The sequence below is a fragment of the Pectinophora gossypiella genome, chromosome 17 (genome assembly GCF_024362695.1).
Source record: "Pectinophora gossypiella chromosome 17, ilPecGoss1.1, whole genome shotgun sequence".
Classification (NCBI taxonomy): Eukaryota; Metazoa; Arthropoda; class Insecta; order Lepidoptera; family Gelechiidae; genus Pectinophora; species Pectinophora gossypiella.
Genome location: NC_065420.1, coordinates 9,285,333 through 9,310,136, shown reverse-complemented (window position 1 = coordinate 9,310,136; position 24,804 = coordinate 9,285,333). Strand labels below are relative to the sequence as shown.

The 24,804-nt window shown below is 38.0% G+C and overlaps 1 protein-coding gene across 2 annotated transcripts in view; it reads right to left on the bottom strand.

The window, feature by feature from the left end:
- The window catches only part of LOC126374673 (angiogenic factor with G patch and FHA domains 1-like), a 32,143-nt gene that overhangs the window by 6,437 nt on the left and 902 nt on the right, over positions 1 to 24,804 (bottom strand). Inside the window, exons 3-10 of one of the 2 annotated variants that reach the window (XM_050021385.1) lie at positions 24,542 to 24,700; positions 24,199 to 24,249; positions 23,833 to 24,112; positions 23,084 to 23,250; positions 22,126 to 22,254; positions 21,389 to 21,494; positions 19,743 to 19,947; positions 18,299 to 18,398 (exon numbers count right to left, since the gene is read on the bottom strand). In XM_050021385.1, coding sequence (XP_049877342.1) covers positions 18,299 to 18,398; positions 19,743 to 19,947; positions 21,389 to 21,494; positions 22,126 to 22,254; positions 23,084 to 23,250; positions 23,833 to 24,112; positions 24,199 to 24,249; positions 24,542 to 24,700 — 1,197 coding nt within the window. Of the gene's footprint in view, positions 1 to 18,298; positions 18,399 to 19,742; positions 19,948 to 21,388; positions 21,495 to 22,125; positions 22,255 to 23,083; positions 23,251 to 23,832; positions 24,113 to 24,170; positions 24,250 to 24,541; positions 24,701 to 24,804 lie in introns of both variants that reach the window. The other variant, XM_050021386.1, reaches the window with a different exon arrangement.

The window sequence follows — 24,804 nt, the reverse complement described above, 5'->3', positions numbered from 1 at the left end:
CTCCTGATTTCTTGTTTTTAACAATAAAATTTTATATTATTCCTTAAAAGGATTTTTAGCATTAATAATTTTTAAAGTAAACGAAAGATGATTGTGACCATATTTCGTGAACTACGGACTGTAAATATGTACTCATAATGTAAATACACAGGTGCGTTAATTTGTTGCATACATTTCTTGTTTTTTGTTTAGCGTGAGCAAAATGCCTGAAGCATAGTTAAAATAGAACTGTAGGTACCTACACGTGTATAGTGGTCTATCATGCATAATATAATAAAAAAGGGATGAATGTGTTGTATGACTTTATTCGCACCCAATCCAACATAGAACGATTACTTTAATAAGTATTCAGTTTTGATAGAATCCGCGGGACTTTCGTGTGAGTACGCTAGGTGTAGATGAGCGTTGCTTGTGCTACCAAAGTGAGTGTGTGGTATTGTATGGAGTGTACCTACTGTTTTCTATTTACTATGTCTGAAGTTATTCGGTTACTATGTGCATGAATTATAAACAGATAGTGCACGTGACACACAAATTATGCCTTCTTTTGTCCGCGCAAAGGAAGGCATCATTTTCTATTCATGATTTGCTTTGGCGGGTCTTCTATGGAAAAAATGTCGCTTTAGAGCAAAACTTTGTACTGCTTAAATCTTCTGTTACTGATACAGACGCAGGTGTTAGGTAACATAAACGCTGGCGATATTCATAATGACATGATGATGTTTCTTCCTACATTTATGTAGAAAAAATCCGACTCGGACGGGATTTGAACTCCTCTTGAGAAGGTGGACGATTATTTATATTGAAGCAACACTCCCTACACATACGAAATCACATCTAGCGAGCAGTATTACTAATATTCTTGCAGCCCCATGTAGTTCACCCTACATTTAAGTAGGACAATAAAAATTTAGTGCATTCCTCCGTACTTTAGATTGGTAGTTTGGAAACATAAACCGACCAAGTATTGCGCGCTTCGGAACCTTATGAACCATAATTAGTACGATTGTAACTGTAATTGCGGCGCATAGTTGCAGTGGTCAGGTCACCTGGCCAATAATCTCTTTTGATTCGTATTACGAATGTGTTTTCTGCCATAACTGGGATTTTTATTGCTTGTTGTTTACAATAAAACGTAGGATGGCTCCAATCTCTAGTCGCTTACACGTCCGTGATAATAATAGGGGCTACATTCATAATGAGAGAATGTCTTGTTGTTGAACATTTTCCGGATGTTATAAGACGTGAGTGTCTACGTTTTAAGGATGATCAGAGAAGAAAAACCTTAAGCGATAAAGCCGCTTTCGTCCACCAAAAACCTAAAGACTAATGGTGTTTCTCTAAAACGTGTCGACATAGGGATGATGTGCTCTCTACCGTGATAAAAATATCGCAGGTGCCGGACTGGCAAGGTGCACCAGACAAGGTATGAATACAGTACATCATACATTTGAGACAAATTATAGTCAATAGTCTGACTCGCGTATAACATGAGGGAGTTTTTGTACCTAGACTAACTTCTTACTACTACTACTACTACTACCACTATTCTACTTCTTACTTCTTCTACTCACTTATAGATCCTTCTTCTTTGTGTAATATTTCTTTCTTTTATTGTTTTGTTTCTGCTTTCCTTTTTGGTGAACTGCGGCATCCATATACCTTTATGTTTTACCAACTAAATATTAATGTCAATGTGTGTATATTTTAATGTTGTAAATGTATATGTGTGTCGTACATTTTACCTGAATAAACTTTTTATTATTATTATTTTTTCTTTTATTGACATATAAGTTTACTTCAAAGCATTTTAAAATCACAACTTTTGTGTCACATAAACAACGAGTCAGCACAATCATTAGAGTTTACGGTAATGCAGGTTGTCTCTGCATCTGCATACGAATCGCCGTCCCCTAGTTATGTCGGTTTATGACCACTGCACTTGCTCTGTACGTTGGAGACAAATAAACGTGTACACGGTGTCTGATTGACGGGTAGCAGCGATAAAACGATAAAGAATTCTCATAGTGTTAAGGTGGTTATCTACGGATAGCTACGAAGTAACAAGAGCTAAATTCTTCTCTCGTGTGGACTGTGAGATCAATTACCGACCTCAGCAAGGTTAAATTAACCAATGCACACATTTAACCAACGAACTCGCTGCTGTTAGTATTTGTAAATAGTCAATAGACGACCATGCATGCCCTAAAAAGCACAAAGGAACTCGAAATTAACGTACTAAACGGTCACCCATAAGCAATGACTGTTTTTTTAACTTGATAAGTACTAAAAAAAAGCGCCACTCACTGGGCTACGAGTAAAACTGGGCCTGCGGAACCACAAATTAATTCACCGACCCTCGCAGCACGACAACTGTACCGCGCACGGTGCGACTCTATCGAGTCGAGTCATAGAATAAGGAATAATACTACGTATAGAACGGCAACTCTCCTCTCCCCACCAGCGGCTGAGCTAGGTTAAAGGGTCTTACTTTAGTCTTCAATCGTAGGGGCGTCAGACGTCACACAGACAGATGCGCGTGTAGTGTGAAACGAGGTGTTTTGTATGAAGTGTGCAGGCTGTGGCCGAGCAGCGCTTAATCTATAAACGTACGTAGATCACGTTCCCTGCGACTAATGATCGAAGCCCTCAGTGGTACACGATGCTAATAGGTTGCAAAGTTCAACGCTATATCGCTGTCAGAGAAACATGTACCTGGTGACGAACATGCAAATATTGCTCCGTTGCACCGGTTGATTGCTATGACGATGCAAATATTCAGCATCTGTTGCATGTGATGTATTCGTCTATATAACAACGTTTTAGTATGTCATTCTTTGGATTCATTTTAAGCGATAATCTTAAGCTTAAATGAGAAAATTAAATTTAAATGCTATGACGGGGAAACTATTGCAATTCCATTTGACGTTGGTATGCCTACTTATACTTCAAAAGGTTTAAGATTTAGGTACCTATATTACAATAACTTTTCGGTTTATAAATTGTGTTCGTATTTTTTTTATATCTGAAATTCCAGCACCATTACCATTTAAAACAAAAACGCGTTAAAAGCGCAAGGAACTGGAATTTTATATGCGTTATTGGAAAAGCTAAATATTAATTGTAATAATGTTGGCACAATAAATGTCTAGGTTATTCTGAATCGTGTCTCGCCGATTACACACTTGAACTTGTGTTTGTTTATACATTTGACTCCGTAGACAGGGTTGTACTTAGTAAACTATAATCAGGGATCTTAAGTATTTTAAGCGTGGCAAAGAGAGGGATACACAATCCGGTGAGAAACTTTCCAGGCTACGTTCACCAAAAACAATATAGATGGCGTTGTACAACTTTAACGTGATATTAAAATTACCAATTTTTTCATTACTCGGGTACATAACTATTCCAAAATACAAAGTAATGGCACAAGCATAAATAAATATCATTGTTGCTTGATAGCTTCTCGTCATCATTTATACCCAAAAACAAAGTTAAAACACACATATATATATATATGTCTGTTATCCATGAAATTAGAAGGTTAAACGAACGAAAAACTGTGCAGCGTCATCTAGTTTGTTTTTTTTTAGAATCGTAGTCTGGAAAGTCCCTCCAGATACTACAAGATAATTATAATAGAATACAATTTTAAACCTTACAGCTTTCTGCGGTAAAACTAGGCTACCCCGATCTGGTGCCGAGCGGAGAGTCACCTATCGAATTTAATACAATTTTCAGATTTAATAATAAGACCCACAACAGTAAAGGCCTACCGAATTTGAGGCCCTCCCTTGTCCAGAGCCCGTCATCCAATTGTGTCGATAAAGATAACCGTAAAGATTCGATTTAAGTGGTCTGGACACATTTAGCGCACAACAGACACCGCATCCTCGGTTTATAGCGGAAAGACCCTCCAAACGAACCCGAATAGGCCGCATTTAAAATCGCAAAATTACATTCGTATAAAATCGATAATGGAATATGTTTTGCATTATTTTATGAACGTTCAGTAAAAGGTGAAGGTGACAACATTCCAAGTGAAGACGGCTATACGATCGTCTTTTGTGAGCAAGCGATGCGTGATTTTGTTCTACTTTAACGCTTTAAGTTTTAGAATATGTTTTAATATCTGTCGGAGAACTTAGTTATACTAAGAGAATATTAAGATTATCTTCCAAGCTCATGTATTTTAATTTATCAATCACTGTTGCGTGAGGCAGGTTAATTTAGAAGTTCTCATATGCATTTATGACCAGAATTTGCTATCAACTACGGAATTATGTCTCATATCTAAGACGTCGTTGAATTAGCTACATGTTTTTGATTTTTCGATAACGCTACTCATATAATTGTAGTAGCATGTAATATAAAACATAAAATACCGTGAATTGTACTTTTGGTCCTACATTTTAACGTCAAAAATCACAATACGACCGAGTGCATCGAACTCGAAATGAAATGCATCTGCTGAATGATGAAATAATTAAACAGTGTGCATTGCAGGATTGTGTAGGGCTGCCTTTTTATATTGTTACCATTGTGAATCTCATACAATCAAACTTTATTTTAAATAAGTACTTCTGGCCATCCCAGGAACACAATTTATTATTTAATTTTCATCGCAATCAATTTGCAATTTCGCTTTTTTTAATGAATTAGTTTTAATATTTCTCCCCTGGCACCCCTGCGCTTGGCTCGCGGGTGTGGTCAGTCTGTCTGATCCCGTCTGGCGGGTAATTTCGCATTGTGTCTGGCCGCGAGTGGCGTGGCGAGTTGGCGGGTTGGCGGTTGGCGGGTTGGCACTGCCGGGCAAACCGGCCGCCCCCGCCGCAGTCGCTTGCTAATTTTATTTTAATTAACGTACACGTATACCTGCCTTTTGAGGACGCGTCGTAATCGATTCTGATTTTTGGGACATTTCCCTTTGCGTTTTCAGGGCCAAATTTATTTAGATTGTTCTATGTTACTTTAGCAAACTCGAACGTTTATTACGTTCAAGAAATAAATATTACAAAGAGTTTATCATGTTATTACTTGTATCGACTTCTTTGACACGCCAAACACGACTAGCAACCGTCGTGTTTGGCGTGTGAAAGAAGTCAGTGGCGTGTCAATAACAGGCATTCAAGTTCATCTTTGAAATTGCGTTACAAAGTTTTCAAAGTATAAATCTGTTGGAGCAATCACGACGATTCATAATAATCGGACACCGAATTGGGCTTAGTGTGATGTGTGACCGATAGACCGCAGACCACAAAGTGTCTTTGAGCACCGTTCACGGCACATTAAACCGTATAAATTACACCGCATAAGTATCACTATTATGAAAATGTTGAAGCCTATTAAGTACTAACATTAGTAACGCGATAAGTTAAAATTACTTATAACTTTTTATAAGGGTCGCCGGTCGGTCGTAGAAAGTGAAACTGTTTATATACAGAACCGTCTTTAACCTATTCTGCAATAGGTTCCATTGCCTGGCCACATTAGAATGATAGCCCTATCACAGCCAATGCCTTTAACAAAAAACTATTTTATTAAAACAGGCAAAACGAAGCAATATTCTTGATTTACTCAACTTTTATCAATAGGGTATTTGCCAGGAGACAGGGGCGTCCTGTCAATCGCCGTGTCCTGGGCACTTGCCTAGAGTGCCCAATGGGAAATATGGCCTGCTTATATACTAAATCAAAACGTAATTCGGTAAGATTAATTTATCTAAACACTCTAAGTGAAATTCCTGAGATGCAAGTTATATACGTCATAGTATATTTCTCAGTGCTTGACAAAAGCTACCTTATATATACCTTTGTCCAAAAATAAACATAACACAAACAAAAATGAAACACATAATGCCGGGTTCTTGCCGCGTTAATATCAGGGATATGAGACTCTTAATATTTCGACGCTTGCATGTTAGATGTTTTTTAATTTAGTTCAAAAATATCGTTATTTTTTTTACTAAAACCAATCACTATTCCTTCCAGTAATCCGTCCATTTTATTATTGTTTACGTCTAAATGCAATACATTAAGAATCTGTAACAATCCACATCTTATTCCGATCGCGTACAAGTTCGAAAACAGTCAATTTATAAAGAGATCCCATTTGTAAACTGCAACATTGTTGCAGAAAAACAAAGCATTGAATCGTACCTACATTCAATGTTCTGTTGCGAATAAATCGTCTCGATTAAGAGCACGATAATCCCGCTACTATGAATGCGACTGTCGGGTTTAACTGTTAACACTGGCAAAGGTAATATTTTACTAAGGTTATAGTGAGTATAGCTACCTGCTACACGGCCGTATCACCGTTCCTTTGGCTTTTTATTATTGGTATTAGAATAACAGTCTAATGCTGTAACCGTGCTGCAGTTGTCGACAGTTTAATATGTTTATTATTCGGGCAGTAATTTGCAGTTTCTATTGGAGATAAACCTGCCAAGACTAGGATGTCCCGTTGTGAATTGCTTATTAGATATCTGTTTGCAATTTTGAGTTGGCACCTATGATCACTATCTGTGCAGGTACTAGTACATAGGGACCTGTCGAGTGCTGGTTTCTCCATTTACCACTGTAAATACACTGTACTCACTAATATAATGAACGTGACTTATTGTAGATTTGCAGCACATGACACTAACAATTTGACCAGACAAATGTGGAGCGTTGAGGGGTCTCATCCGGTAAACCTTTGGAGTGGAGCCTTTCATACAAAAATTCATGGAAATGTATTCCGTACTACAATATCAATGGTTTTATAAAAGTTAGGAAGAAGGAAGAGGACTATTTTCGGGAACTATATTTTGAAGTCTCTATGGTATCTTCGCGTCTCTTACCTATGAATTTTAATTTCAACGAACACGACCAACCCTAACAAAGTGCGAATATCCCGCGGAGGTAACACCCATTCGTTTCATTGCAATAGTTCAGAGATACATTCCCATAGAAACCGTCTTGAATGATTAGGGCTCTGACTCGATTGCTTGCCAGTGGAGTGGAAAAGCAACAAAACCTTGATACGTGAATGGCGAATTAAAAGCTGGACACCTGAAGACGTAGTGAATGCAATGTAAGGATCGCGCACACGGGATACTATAGCCGCTCTTTTTACAATGATTGAGACACGCTTACTTTGTCAGTTGTTCGCACTAACATACACAACATCAAACGAAATCATTTCATCTTTGGAAGACTGTCAAGTAAATAATGTAAACCTACTTACACTATTCCGTAAATATTTAGAAATCTTTGAATGTTATATGCCGGCTATCTTGAGCTCATCATGTCGAGAAAGACATACCTACCCAGTTAGGCTATAGCATTACATCCTGTCTACCTCCAACATTCTACATTCTACCTTTTGAATCGTAATAGATAGATAGATAGATATAATCTTTATTTAAACATCTTTATTTTTTATCTTTATTTTTTGTAATGACCAAAAATGGGTGCAATTCTCCACCCCATTTTGGATTACAGGCACGAGTTTATAGCGCAGTCATAAATGGTCAAACGTTAAGACATACATAATGATGTGATGACACCGTGAAATATTCAAAATGTTTATATTGTTCACAGATTCTAAAGCGAATATCTGACGAAGAGAGTATCAGTTGACTTCATGATCGCCTTACGTTCAGTACGTGTATTTACGTTTTATGTTCAGACCTATAAGCGGTTTATTAGCGAACTGTGCAAAGTCCTTTACAGTAGAATCCAGTCGGGGGCCAAAGGGGACGTTCGTGCAGCTGTGACGTGAGCGGGGCGGACAGGCGATTTGCAAACGCACTCCGGTTACAATGCAACATTGTTGCAGCGAAGTATACTCGGCGGGAAAAACAGATTTATCAGGCGAGAGAAATGGTGCACCTGCTTTGGTTAATCCGATATTTATAAAGCAGTAGGTACTCCGCTCTTTGTTTATGAGATTCTTATGATTTTTTTTTTGTGTTTAAGCAGACAGGAGCAATGCCGTTTCTCATTTATATTTACACATTACTTATGTTTTTACATATCGTATATGAAAACAGGTGTTAGTTTAAGTACAACAATACTATATAATTAATGAACTAAATTCTCACGTCGTTGTTCCTTTTTTAGGCATTGCATTTTTTAGGCCGAGATTAACATTATAAGCCGTTAAAATGACTCGAGTGTGCGATTACTTTATGTCGGCATTTTATAGGCTAATAACTTGAGGTACTACGTCGCAGATTGATGCTAACTTTACCCAAAATTATTATTTAATTTCGAGCCTTTCGGTGCGGCTTTGGAATAAAAGTAAAAAGGGGTGATTTTAAGACTTGCTTTTGAGTCCTAAAATAAAGTTTATTGTACCTCCGTGTGGGACGTTAAAGGATTTTTTTGTAAAAATAAAGTCCTTTTCGTGGTCCGACAGACCACTTTTCATACTCCAAAAGATCATTAGTAATTTTATTTGTTTTATAACAGTGTATTTTGGTGTTTAATTTTGGCTTAAATTTCTAAAGGATTTAAAGCTGCTGTATTATATAATAGAACATTGAGCTGCAATGAATACCTACAGAAGAAGACCCCCCAAGAAACACAATAGCAGAATAATGGCTGTTTAATGGTTATGACCATTATGCAGCTATTAAATAGCTATTATACTATATTGTTTTACTTGGGCAGTGCTTAGTGGTTTTATACAAAAGTGTTTAATATTCGGCATAATTTGCAATTTTGCGAAACTATAAATTTTAGCAACGAAAAACTCATTCCGTTCTCGCTCACAACGTCAAGTGCAAACATGAATGAGTATTGGAGTGAGGTGCACATATTAGCATAATTGCATTCCCTGCTACGTGCCACTGTCACTCGAGTGTGGTGTCTACCCGTCCACTGTTGACACAACACTTGGACAGGTGTTTGGGAATACGCAGCCGAGGACAGACGGACTGATGCTGGCCGGATTGTGATAGAAAACATTTCTGTTTTGTCTCGTATGATGGATGTATTGTAAGCATTGGGCTGATAACTTCTTAGTAGAACAAGGGCCTTAACCAAGTTGTACGATCGACAGTGACAGTGCTAAGAAGTCGGTAAAATCATATGGCATCGACATAAGGTGATATGTCAATCCCATATATTTTTATCCCTGTTACCATCGGCTGCAGCCGCAGAATAATACCCGCATGTCGTGCGCCACGCGATATATGCATCAATATAATATGGATGGTTCATTTATGCTACTGCTAAACGTTTTTTTTATGAGATGTCTTCGCCATCCCGGTCTACAGGTACTCTTCTATCGTGTGGGTTGTGAGGCGAATCACCAACCTCATCAACCCTGGTGTCAGGGTTATTATTGAGCCGCCAAAAGCCCCTGACATGGCTCATGTAACGACTACATACTTACATCAGTAAGCAGTAACCGCTAGTACCTGCGTTTTCCGTGCTTCGGAAGGTATAGATAGCTGCTGCATACCTTCTCTAGTTGACTGAGAGAAGACCTGTGCTCAGTGTTGTAGCTCAACCATAACGTGCAATCGAAGGACAGTTGACGACAAACAACGACATCGTTAGGGGTGTACCCTTTGGATATGTAACCCTAAAAATGACAAAGATAACGAAGTACTGACAATACGCAGAAAAACATGCTCACTCATCGGCTCGATGCATTACCAGTGCAAGAATGCATGACTGACAATCTCACTGACATGTACAAAGAGACAAGCTTTCTTTGCAAAGGGAAAGCTGATGGTAACTTGATCATTGAGTCGATGGATTTGCAGAGCTGGGGGGTTACAATGGCCACATTGAAGCAATTCATCTAAGAAAGCAATATTGCTATTTGACATTTGTTTGCATTGCGCAATTATGCGCAAATGTCAAATTGCAATATTGCTTTCTTAGATGAATTGCTTCGATGTGGCCATTTTAGTCCCCCTGTTGTGCTATGGTCTTAGTTTTTATAAAGACAGGTGATTGGTATACCACACGCGATTTGATGGTTTCCGATTAGAACGAATTTTCTTTTTCTCGTAATGATAACTTTAAATAATAAAGTAGATTTTTGCTTCAAGTGAAGCCGTAAAGTTTATCAGTCATTTACATATTGAACTAACAATTAAAAGAAGCATGTAAAGAAAAAAATATATTTGATGTTTATAAGATCGTTTATAAGAAATGGTCACCAACGTAATTTTAAAAACTTTATTACGAGTTGTCGCTCCTATGCAAATTCGCGCACTTAATGTAGATAGGTAGTCGCAAACCGTTTACGTCGACCATAAATCACGAATATCCGATTGAATCACTACCAACATTAACCTACGGAAAATTACGACGGTAATCAATGTAAATACAGTAATAACGTGTAATCCGGTATAATACGGGATAATACGGTCACGTATCTCGTACGAAGATGACTTACGACGTGCAAAGAGCCGCGTGCAACAATGTTTCTGCCCGTTGCCCGTCAAATGATGTATGTACAGATTAATATATTCCGAAACGGTTTAATCAAAGGCGATTCTTGGCAGCGGATTGCGTGTCACTGTATTCCTGATGCTCTTTGAACGCTGTCTTTGAAATGTAATGCAAGTTGCAGCTACAGATATCCGTTGTTTGTGAAGATTATTTGCGACTGAAATTACACTTACAAATATACTTTATTGCACTAAAATAAATGATCAGTTACACTTACTTATCTAAGTACATGGCGGCCTATGAATATTTGATGTCGTTTTGAGAAATACCATACATTAAAGCAAGTTTCTGGGCATTATACGAATGACACATTTTAAGTTTTTCTTTTCTTGTTTCACACTTAGGTGAAACGCCTCAATACAAAAAAAACATCTGGAAAAAAAGCTCAAGCGCAAAATGACATATTGGTGTTATTGCGCACAATGAAACGGTGGTGAGGACATATCTCACGTATGCCACATACGAGGGTAGCGAAGCGCATCTTTTTTTCTGAACTCCTGAACGGCAAGCGGAAACAAGGTGGCCAGTTTCTTCGTTCCTAAGGATGTTCAGAAAACACACATGAAAATATGTCATATTGACCCTTCTCAATGGGAACGCCAAGCTATGAACCGTTCTGAGTGGAGACGCCGGATTCACACAGAAAGTGGCTGATTTTGAAGAGGAGAGAAGGTCCGACCTTGATAAAGGCGCGAAGCTGTTAAGGCTAAACCGTCTACAGGCATTGTCTATAACATCAACGGTGTCATAACGTGTAGCCAATGTGCTATATCAGGGCACACTAGAGAGCAGTCCAGCAAAGCTCCTAACAAAGGAGTTACCATGAAAAGCAGTAGTCGCTGTAGCCGAAATTGGCTAGGAGGGTTTTAGTGACATCGTAACGAATACTGAAGGTGATGATTCAGACCATGATTGTAAGTTAATATCCAGTGGACTTTTCCGTCGCAAAATTCATGTTCTTTTTTAGTTTTTTAAATTATTTTCAAATCTATAGAATTTCAATAGGTAATAAAGTATATTTTTGCGGTGGAAAATTCCACTTGATATTAACTCAGAATAATAAGCTGAATCTACCCACTCAGTATTCGTTACGATGTCACTTACACCCCATACGAGTACATACAGGTAGCCATGCAAGTAGGTATGGGTGTTAGTGACACCGTAACGAATACTGAGGGGGATGATTCAGACCATGATTCTGAGTACATATCAAGTGGATTTTCCTGTCGGAAAATTCATGAAATTTTAGTGTATTTTTAAATTATTTTCCGTTCCATACTTTTGCGACGGAAAATTCCACTCGATATCAACTCAAAATCATGGCCTGAATCATCGCTTAAAGTTTTCGTTACGATGTCACCAACATATATTTGCCTGTATATATTTGCCTTGGAGTATAAGTTGACTTGAAAAATATTAATTTCAAGATACAACAATGTGTGTCTGAGCTAGAGCGCTGAGCCTTCGGCAGTACAGTGCATGTTGCATGTACCGACAACCGACAAATGGCTAAATTGCCTCGGAACCAATAACGGTAATACATGTGGGTTACCTACAACACTAAACGTTTCATCACTTCAATGTTTCATATCCCAAGAGTGCCTAAGAAAATGCTTTTGGCGCTGCTTTAAAGCCACGTGATACAATTGCACCTCAGCAACACCTTTTGAACGCTTTTCAGTGATATAATAGTAAAAAACTGGACCTCTCAGAATGGGTAAGCGGACCTCGTGAAACATGGGATAACGTTAGGGAAATGATAATGTCAACGGCTACGCCTCCAATGCCGCTTATGTAGGCTGCTTCATTCAAAATAAACGAATTTTCATACATAACATAAACTTACGTTTTCCCAACGTGGTAAGCAGGTACTATGGAATTCCATTTGCATGACACAACCACAACACATAATATACGAAGCGAACAAACAAAACCAAACGATTTTCATTATAATATAATAATAATAAAAATAAAACACTTTATTGCACACAAATTCACAAAACATTTACAGGATAAACATATTCTAAGGTGGGCAAAGGCGGCCTTATCGCTAAGAGCCATCTCTTCCAGACAACCTTCGGCGAAAGATATGGATATCATATTTTTGTTTATTAATTATTTCGGAGCCTGTATTCCACTACTCACAATTATTTATTTCATAATTAATTCATTGTTTTCTAAATTGTTTGAAGCATATCCACTCTCTGGATCTCTCTGGATGATTATGAATTTATTGACCCATACTTGTAACCATTAATGAAACATTAATACCCGATAAAAGTTGATTATAGTTGCCTATGTAGTAACTTATATGTTATTACTTAATTATTTTTATTATATCAAACACTGTTCAATAAATAACTTAAAAATAAACATGAATAAAATGTAATCGCCCAAAAAAATCTAGTTTTACGACTATCTCACCCTGTGAACGAATTACAAGTATAATTAACATAGCAAATTAGCTATAATAATATTATTTCCAACCTGTTTGGACATAAAAATTTAGTACCGCAGATAATTAAATAATAAATAACGTACCTGCATTAAAAATTATTATGGCCTTAATTTATTGTTAAGATTAAATAAAAAAATAGGATTTCTTTTTCTTAAATGTAAATGGTATAAACTTATTTGTTTTTACTCATAATTGCTTCTTGTGGTAGAATTCAGAATCCATGTACGTATAAATTAGGTTTTAGGCATTAAAAGTATTTCAGCTAGGGCTAGTCTAGTTAGAGGTACAGTCATGAGCAAATCTTTTCGCACCCTCATATTTGACATTTCATAAGATTTACGGTTTAATTTGTCAAAAAATATAATGTGACATGGTTTCAAAGTGTATACATATTATTACATATTATTACTCGTCACCTTACATCCACCTCAAGGTGAACTAAGTACCCATGCTTCACCGACTTTTAGCGACTGAAATAAGAAGTTTAACTATCTAACACAACAACTAATACTTACTTGATTACAAGACATATTGAACATAAGTACATCTTAAAATAATTTATTGGATTGGAGAGTTCCTAGTTTGATGGCATTTTTTTTTGACGTGACTTATTGTAGATTTGCCGCAGATGGCATTAACTACTTGGCCGGACAAATGGGGAGCGCTGAAGGCTCTCACCCGGTACAACGTTTAAGACAACAGGCCTGAGGGTGCCCAGTTGGGCGCGAACCTCGGCTCAGGGCGTCGTCTGAGAGGAAAAATATTTGAAAGAATTAATCGACCCTAGTGGGTCGATAGCGATAAGCGCCGAATGAGGGAAGTTTGATGGCATGGCGCTATTTCCATTTGTCTGCGACAAAACTCATTCACGTTTTGCTCTTTCATGTTGGATATGCTACCTTAAAAAACAATGTCTTACAAAGCCGGGTGTAATATAAATAATATCGCGGCAGACTTGCAAAAAACGAAACAGAAACCTCAAGCGATAAACAACGAAGATTGCCGGTCAAATAAACGAAAAACACTTATCCGTTTGAGTTATTTTTTGTACAATACAGTAGCGGCCGACTGTCTGACCGCATAATAGGTTGCTTTATTCCTTATTGTACGGAAAATAAATGACAATTACCTACTGTTGAAAACCGAAATTTTCTTTTTATACATATTTGAGTTTCACTCTATCGCGTCGTCATCAATGATGTCAAATGAAAGGAAAATTCGGATGATGATAGAGAAACCTATAATTCACGCCCAAATATTCTGTTAGGATGAGCAGAACCGCAAGTCGTCAGAAGACAACTTGCCAATAGATATGGTCAAATTTATTTATTCATTTAACCCCTTATTGCATGAATTATGAAGATTGTAAATAAAAAAATTTTTTTTTGCGAAAATGTGTTTATTTATCTATTATTTGAAAAAAAATACAAGACAATATTTTTTATAGTTATTATTTATAAAAATAAATTAAAGAGCCATATTTGGCTTCGTATGTGTTTAAGCAAAAATCGTATGGGCCATATATGGCTTCGTATGCGTAGCGTTTACATTTTGTGGAAATCTCTAAAACAATTGCGCTTGTCATTGTAGCATAAAAAAACTACGCACTTTTCACAATTTGGTATATCTACGTAGCTTTGAGCAGAATTGATATAATTGACGTTGATTTTTTACCCAAATAGAAAAATGATCGACACCGTCAGTGCATATAGAAGTCAATGGCAGATCTTGATACCTGGTTGGTGCTTTTCGAGGTTTATTGGCATGCTATTTGGAGTTTCAGCTCGACTAGACGGAGTTCCAGCTCTTGACGTTATCGGCGTACTAAGAAGGCTGGCTGGGTGTCCCTGTCTTGCGCATATGTTCTGAAACTGCAAGCTTTAAATCAAACAGTGCCATGTAACTGTCGCTGTTTACATAACATGCTTTTTTATTGGGGAACGTGACGTAGTAAGTTCGTACTCCAGTCAGAATCGGAAACAAGCTCATCTTCACTCAAAAAACCATCACCAGGGATAGGATTTACATGCTTTGAAGAACCATAAAAACCGTGCACAGTCCATATCTGAAGAAATGATAAAAAGCTTTTTTGCATTTGTATACCTTTGAGTGCATATAAAGCCAGATATGACAAGACAGCAATTTAGCGGGAACGCATACCAAGCCATATATGGATTTTACAAAAGGTCATAAATCAAATAAATATAAATGCACATACAAAAAAACTTACTGTTGGTATGGTCGAAGATACAATGAGCATATAACTATTTTTACTGAAGATCTGAAACGTCGATAAACTATTATTTTTCATTGATCAAAACTTCACTGCACTTGTTGCATTTCACTTGCCGGGCGCCTTGCATTATAACTTCAAATACTTTTAACATTTATGACTTACCGTAGACAAAAAAATATGTTTTGCTTCACAATAGAACACTAATTATTATAAAGTTTATTTTATTTTATTTCGATGTTTACTTTATATAGAAAAAAAATCATAAAGTTTAGAGGCCATAAATGGCTTCGCATGCGGTAAGGGGTTAATAGATACATATTACTAGATATATCTTCCCCAAAAATATTAACGTCCCACAGAGGGCTACGCATGATAACTAGGTATGAAGCAACGGACACAGTCGATGCAACAATGTTGCTTTTGATTCCGACCGGTGCAATTCCATCTGATTTATATATTTATACGAAGCCAGGTTGAATGCAAATGGTCTTATTAGCCGAAGTCCTTGTTCAAATGATTGATGACAAATGTCCTTACCGCGAATATCTAAAGCCCTTTTGGGAAAACAAAATGTGAGTCATGCAAGGAACGTATTTAGTAAGGAGTTTTCATTTATGGGTATATGCCTGCTAATAAATGTTTATTAAATTTATTTAATTTAATATATTATGATGTTTGTGTTCTACGTCTTTCGTGTTGGATAGGTATCATAATAGAGTATTTAACAATTAGCGGAAAATGTAACAGACGAAAACACTGCGATGGATAGTGAGAGCTATAAAGTTTAAGTCATTTTTCCACTTGGCAACATTTGGCGCGCGACATGTTGCCCAACATGTTGAAAGTTAAAGTGGTACTTTTGTTTAGCAACGTTGTCTGTCTACGCTTCTAATATACGTCTGTCGCCCACAACATGTCGCCAGAGAAACTTGTATTCTTGCGTGTCATGTCTCCACTCGACAACAATTAATGCTCAACTAACGATGCTCTCTAAACAAACAACAAGCCGCGCGACATGTTGCACTTCAGCAGGCAACATCGCGCTGTTGTGCAATGTTGCCATACATGTTGAGCGTTACGTGGTGCGCGCTAATTGTTGCCTAGTGGATACGAGGCTTTATCCAAAAAGGACATCCAAAACAGCACCACATTGGACCCAGTCCGAACCACCCGTGGGTCTTAGAACATTAATAAAGTGTGACAAATGACTGATTATATTAAGCTTATTTAATTTAGAGATATCCCTTGTTTTGTCTCGAGAATGCGATAAGACTTTGTTATAAAATAAATCATTTATATCGTTGCAAAATAAAATGTGAGATTTATTTTATTTATATGAAACTCATTGTAGGAATGGCGTATTTTGGAATTTTGTGATTCACAAGGTGACGATTTTGGAGTACCTTTTGAAGTGTTTATGAAGTACCTACCATTTAGTGCTAGAGCGATGCAGAATGGTGGGAATCGCATTACTCGTCCCAATCATAATATTTTTAGTTATCACACTATTTTTAGTTACGTGATGTCGCGAACATATTTTGATAAGGTACAATGAAATAGGGCTGTCATCGTTTAATTTAAACCTCAATATATAGGAACATTTACCAACTCTTTCTTGCTTAGTCCATCTGAAGGCGCCGATTATGAGAAGAATCGTTCACAATTTTAAGGTGTAAAACACTTTTAATAGAAAAAACATCGTGCATAGAATTTCAGTTTGCATATAAGTATAATTCCATAGCGCGTATGACGTCACCGCAGTCTGGCTGCTAATATCGGAATGCCCGTCTAATGCGCGTCTGGCAAAATTAAAAAAGAACAAGTGCGCAAATTGTTTTAAATGGCAGGTAGGCGCGCGCCCGCCTGACCTACAGACTGCACTTATTGCACAAAATGTACAAAAATATGCATTTTAGGGACCCGTGGGTAGTAGGTGAAATATTTTTAATTTTACATTCAAATAATTTGTAATTTTACTCTTCTTCCTGTCTTTTTTCACCTTTGGTTGGGATTATTTTTGTAGTCAATTAATTAATGAGCTCTGATTCTAATAACTAGTCATTTTCCTAAGCATCAGATGTAAGGGTTTTTGTATATAAAAAAAGGTTTAAAAAAAACATAACAAGCTCACGACTATATCCCAATCGGGGTAGTCAAGGAGAACCTATCTATCGCAAAATGAACTATTTACCCACACCTCACCGAATTTTCTGTTAGACCAACGTGATAGGTGGTGAGCCGTATTCTAAAAACTTCAAGCGTATATGATATGTATATAATTATGATTTGCTATCTCATTTCATTCTGAATTTGTTGGAATCTTTTACAATAATTATAACCAATTTGAGACTGCGGAACCGTCAGGCCCGGTATCTAACTTAGCCATTTCAAGTTTTACGATTCTGTGGCAAGGTTAAAGATGTATTTGGTCTGAACTAATTAGTCACGTCAAAAACCAAATGGAGATATAATTCATTTTGCAGTTTTTCACAACAATGTCCGATGACTAACGACTGTATTCTAACTAGGGACCGCCCGTGGTTTCGGTTGCTATTCGTTAAATGCATATTTGTCTTATCTGGTAATTTAGAAGTCTTTTAATGTGACTTTCAGCGTTGTAATGAGATGCAGTATTTTAATTTGAAGTTCTTTATCGCTCGCATCTTTAGAGATGACTAATTTCCATTTAATTTTTCATAACACTGTATTAATTATTTTGTAGTAGCATACAAACTGTATAGGTAATTAATAGCTATAGTTTTGAAAATATAATTAAAGGTTTTCATGGCTTATGATCAGAGACTTTGAACAACTCGCTTCCTTGAAAATACGTATTAACCATCGAAAAAGATTCATTTTCCATAATATACGTATATCACACATCTCTGGAATCTTATGAAATCTTCAGTGTGTTCATTTCGATCGTCGCGAAAAGCATATACATCTGCTATCGCGGCACGGCGACTGGGCTGCGCGCGGCGCGCATTATAACGAAGGCTTTGACCAATAGGCCAACGACGTCTATCCATGTAGATAACATTCGCTGCATCTATTGGTTGAAACCTTTGATATAATTAGCGGCACGCGAGACGCGGTTGCCCTGCAGAGCCTATTAAAATGATATAGCTATAATAGAGTACTCACAGGTTCAGTGCCGCCCTGGTTGTCCTTCCCGAGTCCCTCGCCCTTCGACCAGCCCATCTTCTCTAACAGCTTGAAGCCCTTGTTCTCCGTTGTTATATGCCTGCCAAACGTATATTAATAATAATAACAAAACACTTTATTGCACACAAATTCACAAAACATTTACAGGATAAACTTATTCTAAGGTGGGCAAAGGCGGCCTTATCGCTAAGAGCGATCTCTTCCAGACAACCTTCGGCAAAGGACATGGTACATTTGTACAGCTGCAGTGTAGCGCGCAAATAAGTAAAATAAAATAATAGACACATTTTATATATACATACACAGTCATATATACTAAATATATATATTATACACATACTATAGATATATACATACAATGGTACATATAAGCAAAAATAAAATATTAGTTGCAAGACGATGATTTAGCCAAGAAAAAATACATTATTTAATTACTACAACACATTCTCCAACCCTATTTAGTCCAGAGACTCAAAAAGAAACATATAAGCGCATATAGGTTGGTGGTAGGGCTGGCGAGAAGACCTAAATGGACATACATTGACCAAATTGGAGATGTCCTTAGAAAAGTTTCAGTACGATCTACCCTGAACCGGCGTGCGTGTATGAAACGATTGATGAGTTTGGAGGAAGCAAGAGAAGTATGCCAGGATCGAAGCAAATGGAATTCCATAGTCTCAGGTTACCCCGGTGGGAAATAGGCATGTCTTTATGTATGTATGTATAAGCGTATATGCGATAAATAAGGGAGAAGTGTACAATACAGTACAACCAAACAATTCAGGTATTGCGGAAATAACTAAAGCTGGTTAAAAACGCTGCAATTTACCAGGAACGAGGTACACGCTAAGCTAAAATAACGATTTTTTTCGACACGCGGTATGCTGTCTATATAGACAGTGTACGTTTTGTCTATGAGTCGAATGGCCATGCCGCTTGATGGTTATAGACAATAGTATCAGTAGTCATATACGGGTACATAATTCATCATGCGACAGTGTTCTCTTAACTACCCAAATTAGGAATATAATCCTGAGCTTATATTATTATTATATTTAATTATTTGTTTACTAACGTGAGTCGTGGTAGCTCAGTTGGTAGAACGCTTGCCTCTAACTTTGAGGGTGCAGGTTCGAATCCAGCACAGGCCCAAACCAATGGTTGTCGAATTCTCGTTTGGATCATAAATGATTATCACGTGCTCAGCGGTGAAGGAAAACATCGTAACGAAACCCACATTCTCGAGAAATGCATTTTCGGAGGTATGTTACCCCTCCTGTTTTTTCCCTTCGCGGGTTGGAAGATCAGACAGGCAGTCGCTTTTGTAAAAAACCGGACCTGTTAAATCTTCAGGTTAGGTTAGGTTAGGTTAGGTTTGAAAAACAGGATAATGCCAGGAAGATGATGATATTTGTATACTAACGTGTCAACGTCAGCAGTGACGGTCTTCTCGGAGTGGTGGGAGGAGCCGACTGCCTCCCTGCGTGCCTTGGCGCGGTCGTTATAGGTGCCTTCCTCTATCATCAGCGGCTCCGGTCTGTATTTGTTCTTGAGACGAGCTAGCTCGAGGTCATATTGCTTCTTCACGTCGCATGTCCGTGTGTACGCCGCTTTCTCCTTCTCTTGAGCTGTTGGGGAAGGAACATACAATAACCCATTATCGTAAAAGTATCTAGTAGGCTAGACATAGTCAAATGAGATATAGCTACAACAGGGCGGTATCTAATTTGACTATATCTAACAGTGCATTTTTTCGAGGCAATGACGTCATAAATCGTCTGAAACAGACGTATAAGGCCAATGATGATGATATCTAACTTACTAGATATTAATACTAATACTAATGTATATTTGGTTTACTAAATAAAGTAGACTGAATAATGAGTCAAATGACTCATTCAGTCTACTATATTTTAACTCGTTCACTGTGTAACTGAAAATAAGATCTCAACCCCTCACGTGCAATGTTAGACCCACTACGAAGAAAAAATGTGCCCCATTTCAATGTGTATGAGTTTCAAATTAATTGCCCCACATATGGTTGATGAGGGATGGTATGCGATATCGAGGCAGACAACCAGCCCGGTGGTCGGATGACATTGTGAGGCATGCCGGAAAGCAATGGATGCGACATGCACAGGACCGGAAAGGATGGCGTGAAAGAGAGGAGGCCTATGCCCAGCAGTGAGTGGATACAGGCTGAGTAGATAGATAGATAGGTACACACACACACACACACACACACACACACACACACAGCTTATTTAGCTTAGCTTAGCTTGCTTAGCTTAGAGGTTCATACATAGCTTTTTTTTGACGTGACTTATTGTAGATTTGCCGCAGATGGCATTAACTACTTGGCCGGACAAATGGGGAGCGCTGAAGGCTCTCACCTGGTACAACGTTTAAGACAACAGGCCTGAGTGTGCCCGGTTGAGCGCGAACCTCGGCTCAGGGCGTCGCCTGAGAGGGAAAATATTTGAAAGAATTAATCGACCCTAGTGGGTCGATAGCGATAAGCGCTGATTGAGGAAAATCGTCGACCACGCCGGCGGGGTCGGTAACGGGGTCCTGAAGTGTTTGGTGTCGCGAGCTGATTGGCTGCCTCTATGAGTACAGTAATCGGGTCGTCGGGATTCATACACAGCGAACCTGTTAATATTATATCAAATGGGATACATTTTCCCTAACGTCAAACGGTTCATTTATTATACGGCGTATGTATGAGAATGCAAAACGGTGACGTAATCAATAAACGTGGTCAAACGTAACACTCATTCTATTTGTTACGTGATTCTTAGTTAAAATTTGCCGTGGAGACCTTTAGCAGTCGGGGGCGGACACCGAAATTCTCATTTCGGAGTTTAATTGACAATTGCATATAGGTTCCATAGGTAGGTAGGTTATCTAGGATATAATTGCGAAGGCAGCGGGAAAGTGGGCTCGCTCTCGTCGGGTGCGTGGTCTGTGTTACACGTAGAGGACACACACACATACTAGGCGTTAACACCTGTGTTATATGTAGTGGACCGCATTGAAGCCGGTTATGTTATGTTACAATAGACTTACTTTCCATAATGAGTCCCGGCTCGCAGTGTCCGCACGTGTCGTTGCCCGCGTGGATGTGACATAGGAGTTTGGTTTCTCCCAGCTGTATCGTGCTGCCGTGCAGAACCTATAATAAAAGAGAAGACTTTATAGTACACACACGTACACACACACACACACACACACACACACACACACGCACGCACGCACGCACGCACGCACACGCGCTTATTTTCCTTCTTGTGTGAAAGAAACTATAACCCTGATGACAGTTATCATTGACCTGCCAAAGGACTGTAATATGGCTAATTATTATTTCTGATATGTAACATATTAAAGTAAAAGACAAGACAACATCATCATCATCCTCCTGTCCTTATCCTCGCCGATCCCATTCAAGGTGGGGTTGGCACAAGAGGTATTTCTCTTTCATTCATTTCTGTCAGTTGTCATCTCGGTACTCACACCTTAATTAGATCCTATTTAACGTTGTACCGGGTGAGAGCCTTCAGCGCTCCCCATTTGTCCGGCCGAGTAGTTAATGCCATTTGCGGCAAATCTACAATAAGTCACGTCAAAAAAGAAAAAAAAGCCGATCCCACTCAAGGTGGGGTCGGCACAACATGTACAACACAACATCCTCTTCCATTCATTTCTGTCAGTCGTCATCTCGGTACTCACACCTTAAGACAAGACCAATAGCTTATTTTCTGAATTATCTATTTGTTTAGATCCCATTTTTATACACGTAAATTTACCTCCATGGGCGGACTGACGACTTGACTCCCAGACATCTGTATACCATTGAGCATAGTTCCGTTCTTAGATCCCAGGTCGGTCACCATATACATTCTCTTGTCCATGTCGTATCGTATGTCCAGGTGATTCTGAAACGAATTGCACTAGATTATGTTAAGACTCTCGATGTCCCATCTCTTTCCTTTTCGGTGAATTAGAAAGTGACAGGTATAAGTCAGAAGTACTTGGCTAAATCGGCGTCGTTCGCAGATAAAATGTACTTCAGCTCTGGCAGTTTGGCATACGGGGTTTGATTAACAGACGCTGCGCCCGTGACACGGGTTCTGACGCGTATAATATCGAGTATAATATAGCTTCAACCAATAGACGCACCGAATGTTATCTATGTGGATAAACGTCGCACGGCTATTGGTTGAAGTCCTCAATATAATTCGCGACGCGGAATCCGTGCGGTAATCCACGCGAGTAAAAACCCAAAACCCAGTGTATAGGTTTATATGAATGTTTATTGGGTGCATTCCCCGAGTAGGTAGGTGGGTGTGGTAGTATAAACCTATACTAAAGTGTGCTCGTTATTCTGAGACCTGGTTTCATAATCAAAGGCCATGACATTAGGGGTCATTTACATTACAATGATTTACCACAAATTCAACGTAACATATTATTTTATTCTACTTTAATTCCATATTTTATTCTTGTTTGTCAGTTAAAGATAAGTAAAGACTGCTTTGGTAACTAATTTAATAATTTGTAGATGCTATGTACACTGTAATTGTCATATTTATATGTCTTAATTTTAGTGATTGTCTTAGTTGTTAATGTTTTAAATGTATGATGTAGTAGTACATAATAAATAAATAACATAAGCTAATAATGCCATCCCATGATAAAATTATTACCTACTACAAATCACACTGAAATTGAAATTGTGCCATTTTACGAAATTATGCCACTCACCCTAGATACATTAGTGTCCCTAATAAGGACGGTGTGATGGTCTCCTTCTCTGCCTATGGTGCCACCATCCTTGGTAATAACGAACAGACTACCCACTTTCAACTTGGGTAGTTTAGTCTCTCGCACTATAATCCGCATGCACGGTGGGTGGTGTTTGGCGACGCTGTCTGAAACACGACATGTCTTAGGTAACCTTTATAATTAGAACCATTAAATGATATTTTTTGTGTGGATTTTTAAAGGAAAGATAATATTTATAACATGCAGTCGAAACATGTGGCCCGCATTTCGCGTGAGACGCCGTAAATGAATAAATTATTTTATTATCCATTATTTTATCGGGAGTCTCATATCCCTGGTAAGAACCCGTTATTATGTGTTTTAATTATTATCCATTAGTTTATTTATCGCGTAGCCAATAGACAACAACAGAAAGCTTGGTAACGTGTGGGTTCTAAGTTCATCTTGCGATGGATGTACCTCTGACTACCCCATTTGGGATATAGTAGTGAGCTTATGTGTCAATAGAATCCAAGAGACAGGTAACATGCTACGGCTACTAAGGGTGGAAAAAGCACAAATCCGAAATTAAAGTTCCTAAATCATCACCCCTCCAATGACTGACTGCACCCAACATTAGATAACTTTGTTGGAGGTATAGAAATTGTGTTATTCTTGGGATCGGAGATGGGTAAATAAGTATGATTGTCAGAATTGACACCATTATCACAGGTTAATAGTCAATTTACCCTCGTCACTAAGAGTGGCAGTGCTAGCAATTGATTCTTCTCCATCAGATTTCTCTTCTTCACTTTCAGTCTCACTGCATTCCCCATCTTCTAACTCCTGTGTACCATTCTCCGTGATTTCTTCATCTTTTTGAACACTTGACACTGTCTCTTTAGATGTTTCTGTTTCCAATGACTCTGGGTCATTTTCAGCACTTTTTTCTTTGCTAACCTCCACTTTCATGTTCTTCTTTCTGTCGGTCTTCTTTCTTCTCTTAGGCTTGCTTGCTTCGTCGTCTCCCTGTAATATACATTTAGAGGTTTGGTATTGGGGAGTAACATCGTATAATAGTAATTACCTAAGGCGGTTTGGCCTCGGAGTGAGACCTGAGAAAGGTTTTTCGTGAGACTGTCTATGTCTTCCTCAGTTTTCTGGACCTGAAAAGATATTATTTATTCATTAGAATTTGATTATATTTTAGAATTCTGATTGGTTTGATTAATGGCTTGGGTCAAATGAAAACGTCAGTAGATTGAACAGACTACTTTTGCATACAAAGCCCTTTAGGATATGAAGCCACTAATGGCTATGACATAATTATGGCTTTAAAGCTACCATAAAACATACTTTTAAATGGCCCATAGTTAGGCAACAATTGAACATGAAGTTCATTGTTTATTTATATTTTTTTTAATTTCTAACTATTTTTTTAATATTCATGTAAATAACCTTCTTTAGTTTCCTGGCTTTCCTCTTCTCATGAGCTTCAAGAGATGGGTTGGTAGCAGCGGCATTCCTGTCAGGGTATGAGTGGAAGGCAAATTCTTTCTTATCTTCATTGTAGTAGTAATAACACCCTGTATCTGTGTGGTAGTATAAACCTAGTTCCTGGAAAATAGAAATGCAAAACTAAGTTTGTTTAGAAGGAATGGAATTGAAGATAAAAAAATAATTACTAGAAATGAATGTAATGAAAAAAAAAAAAAAACCAA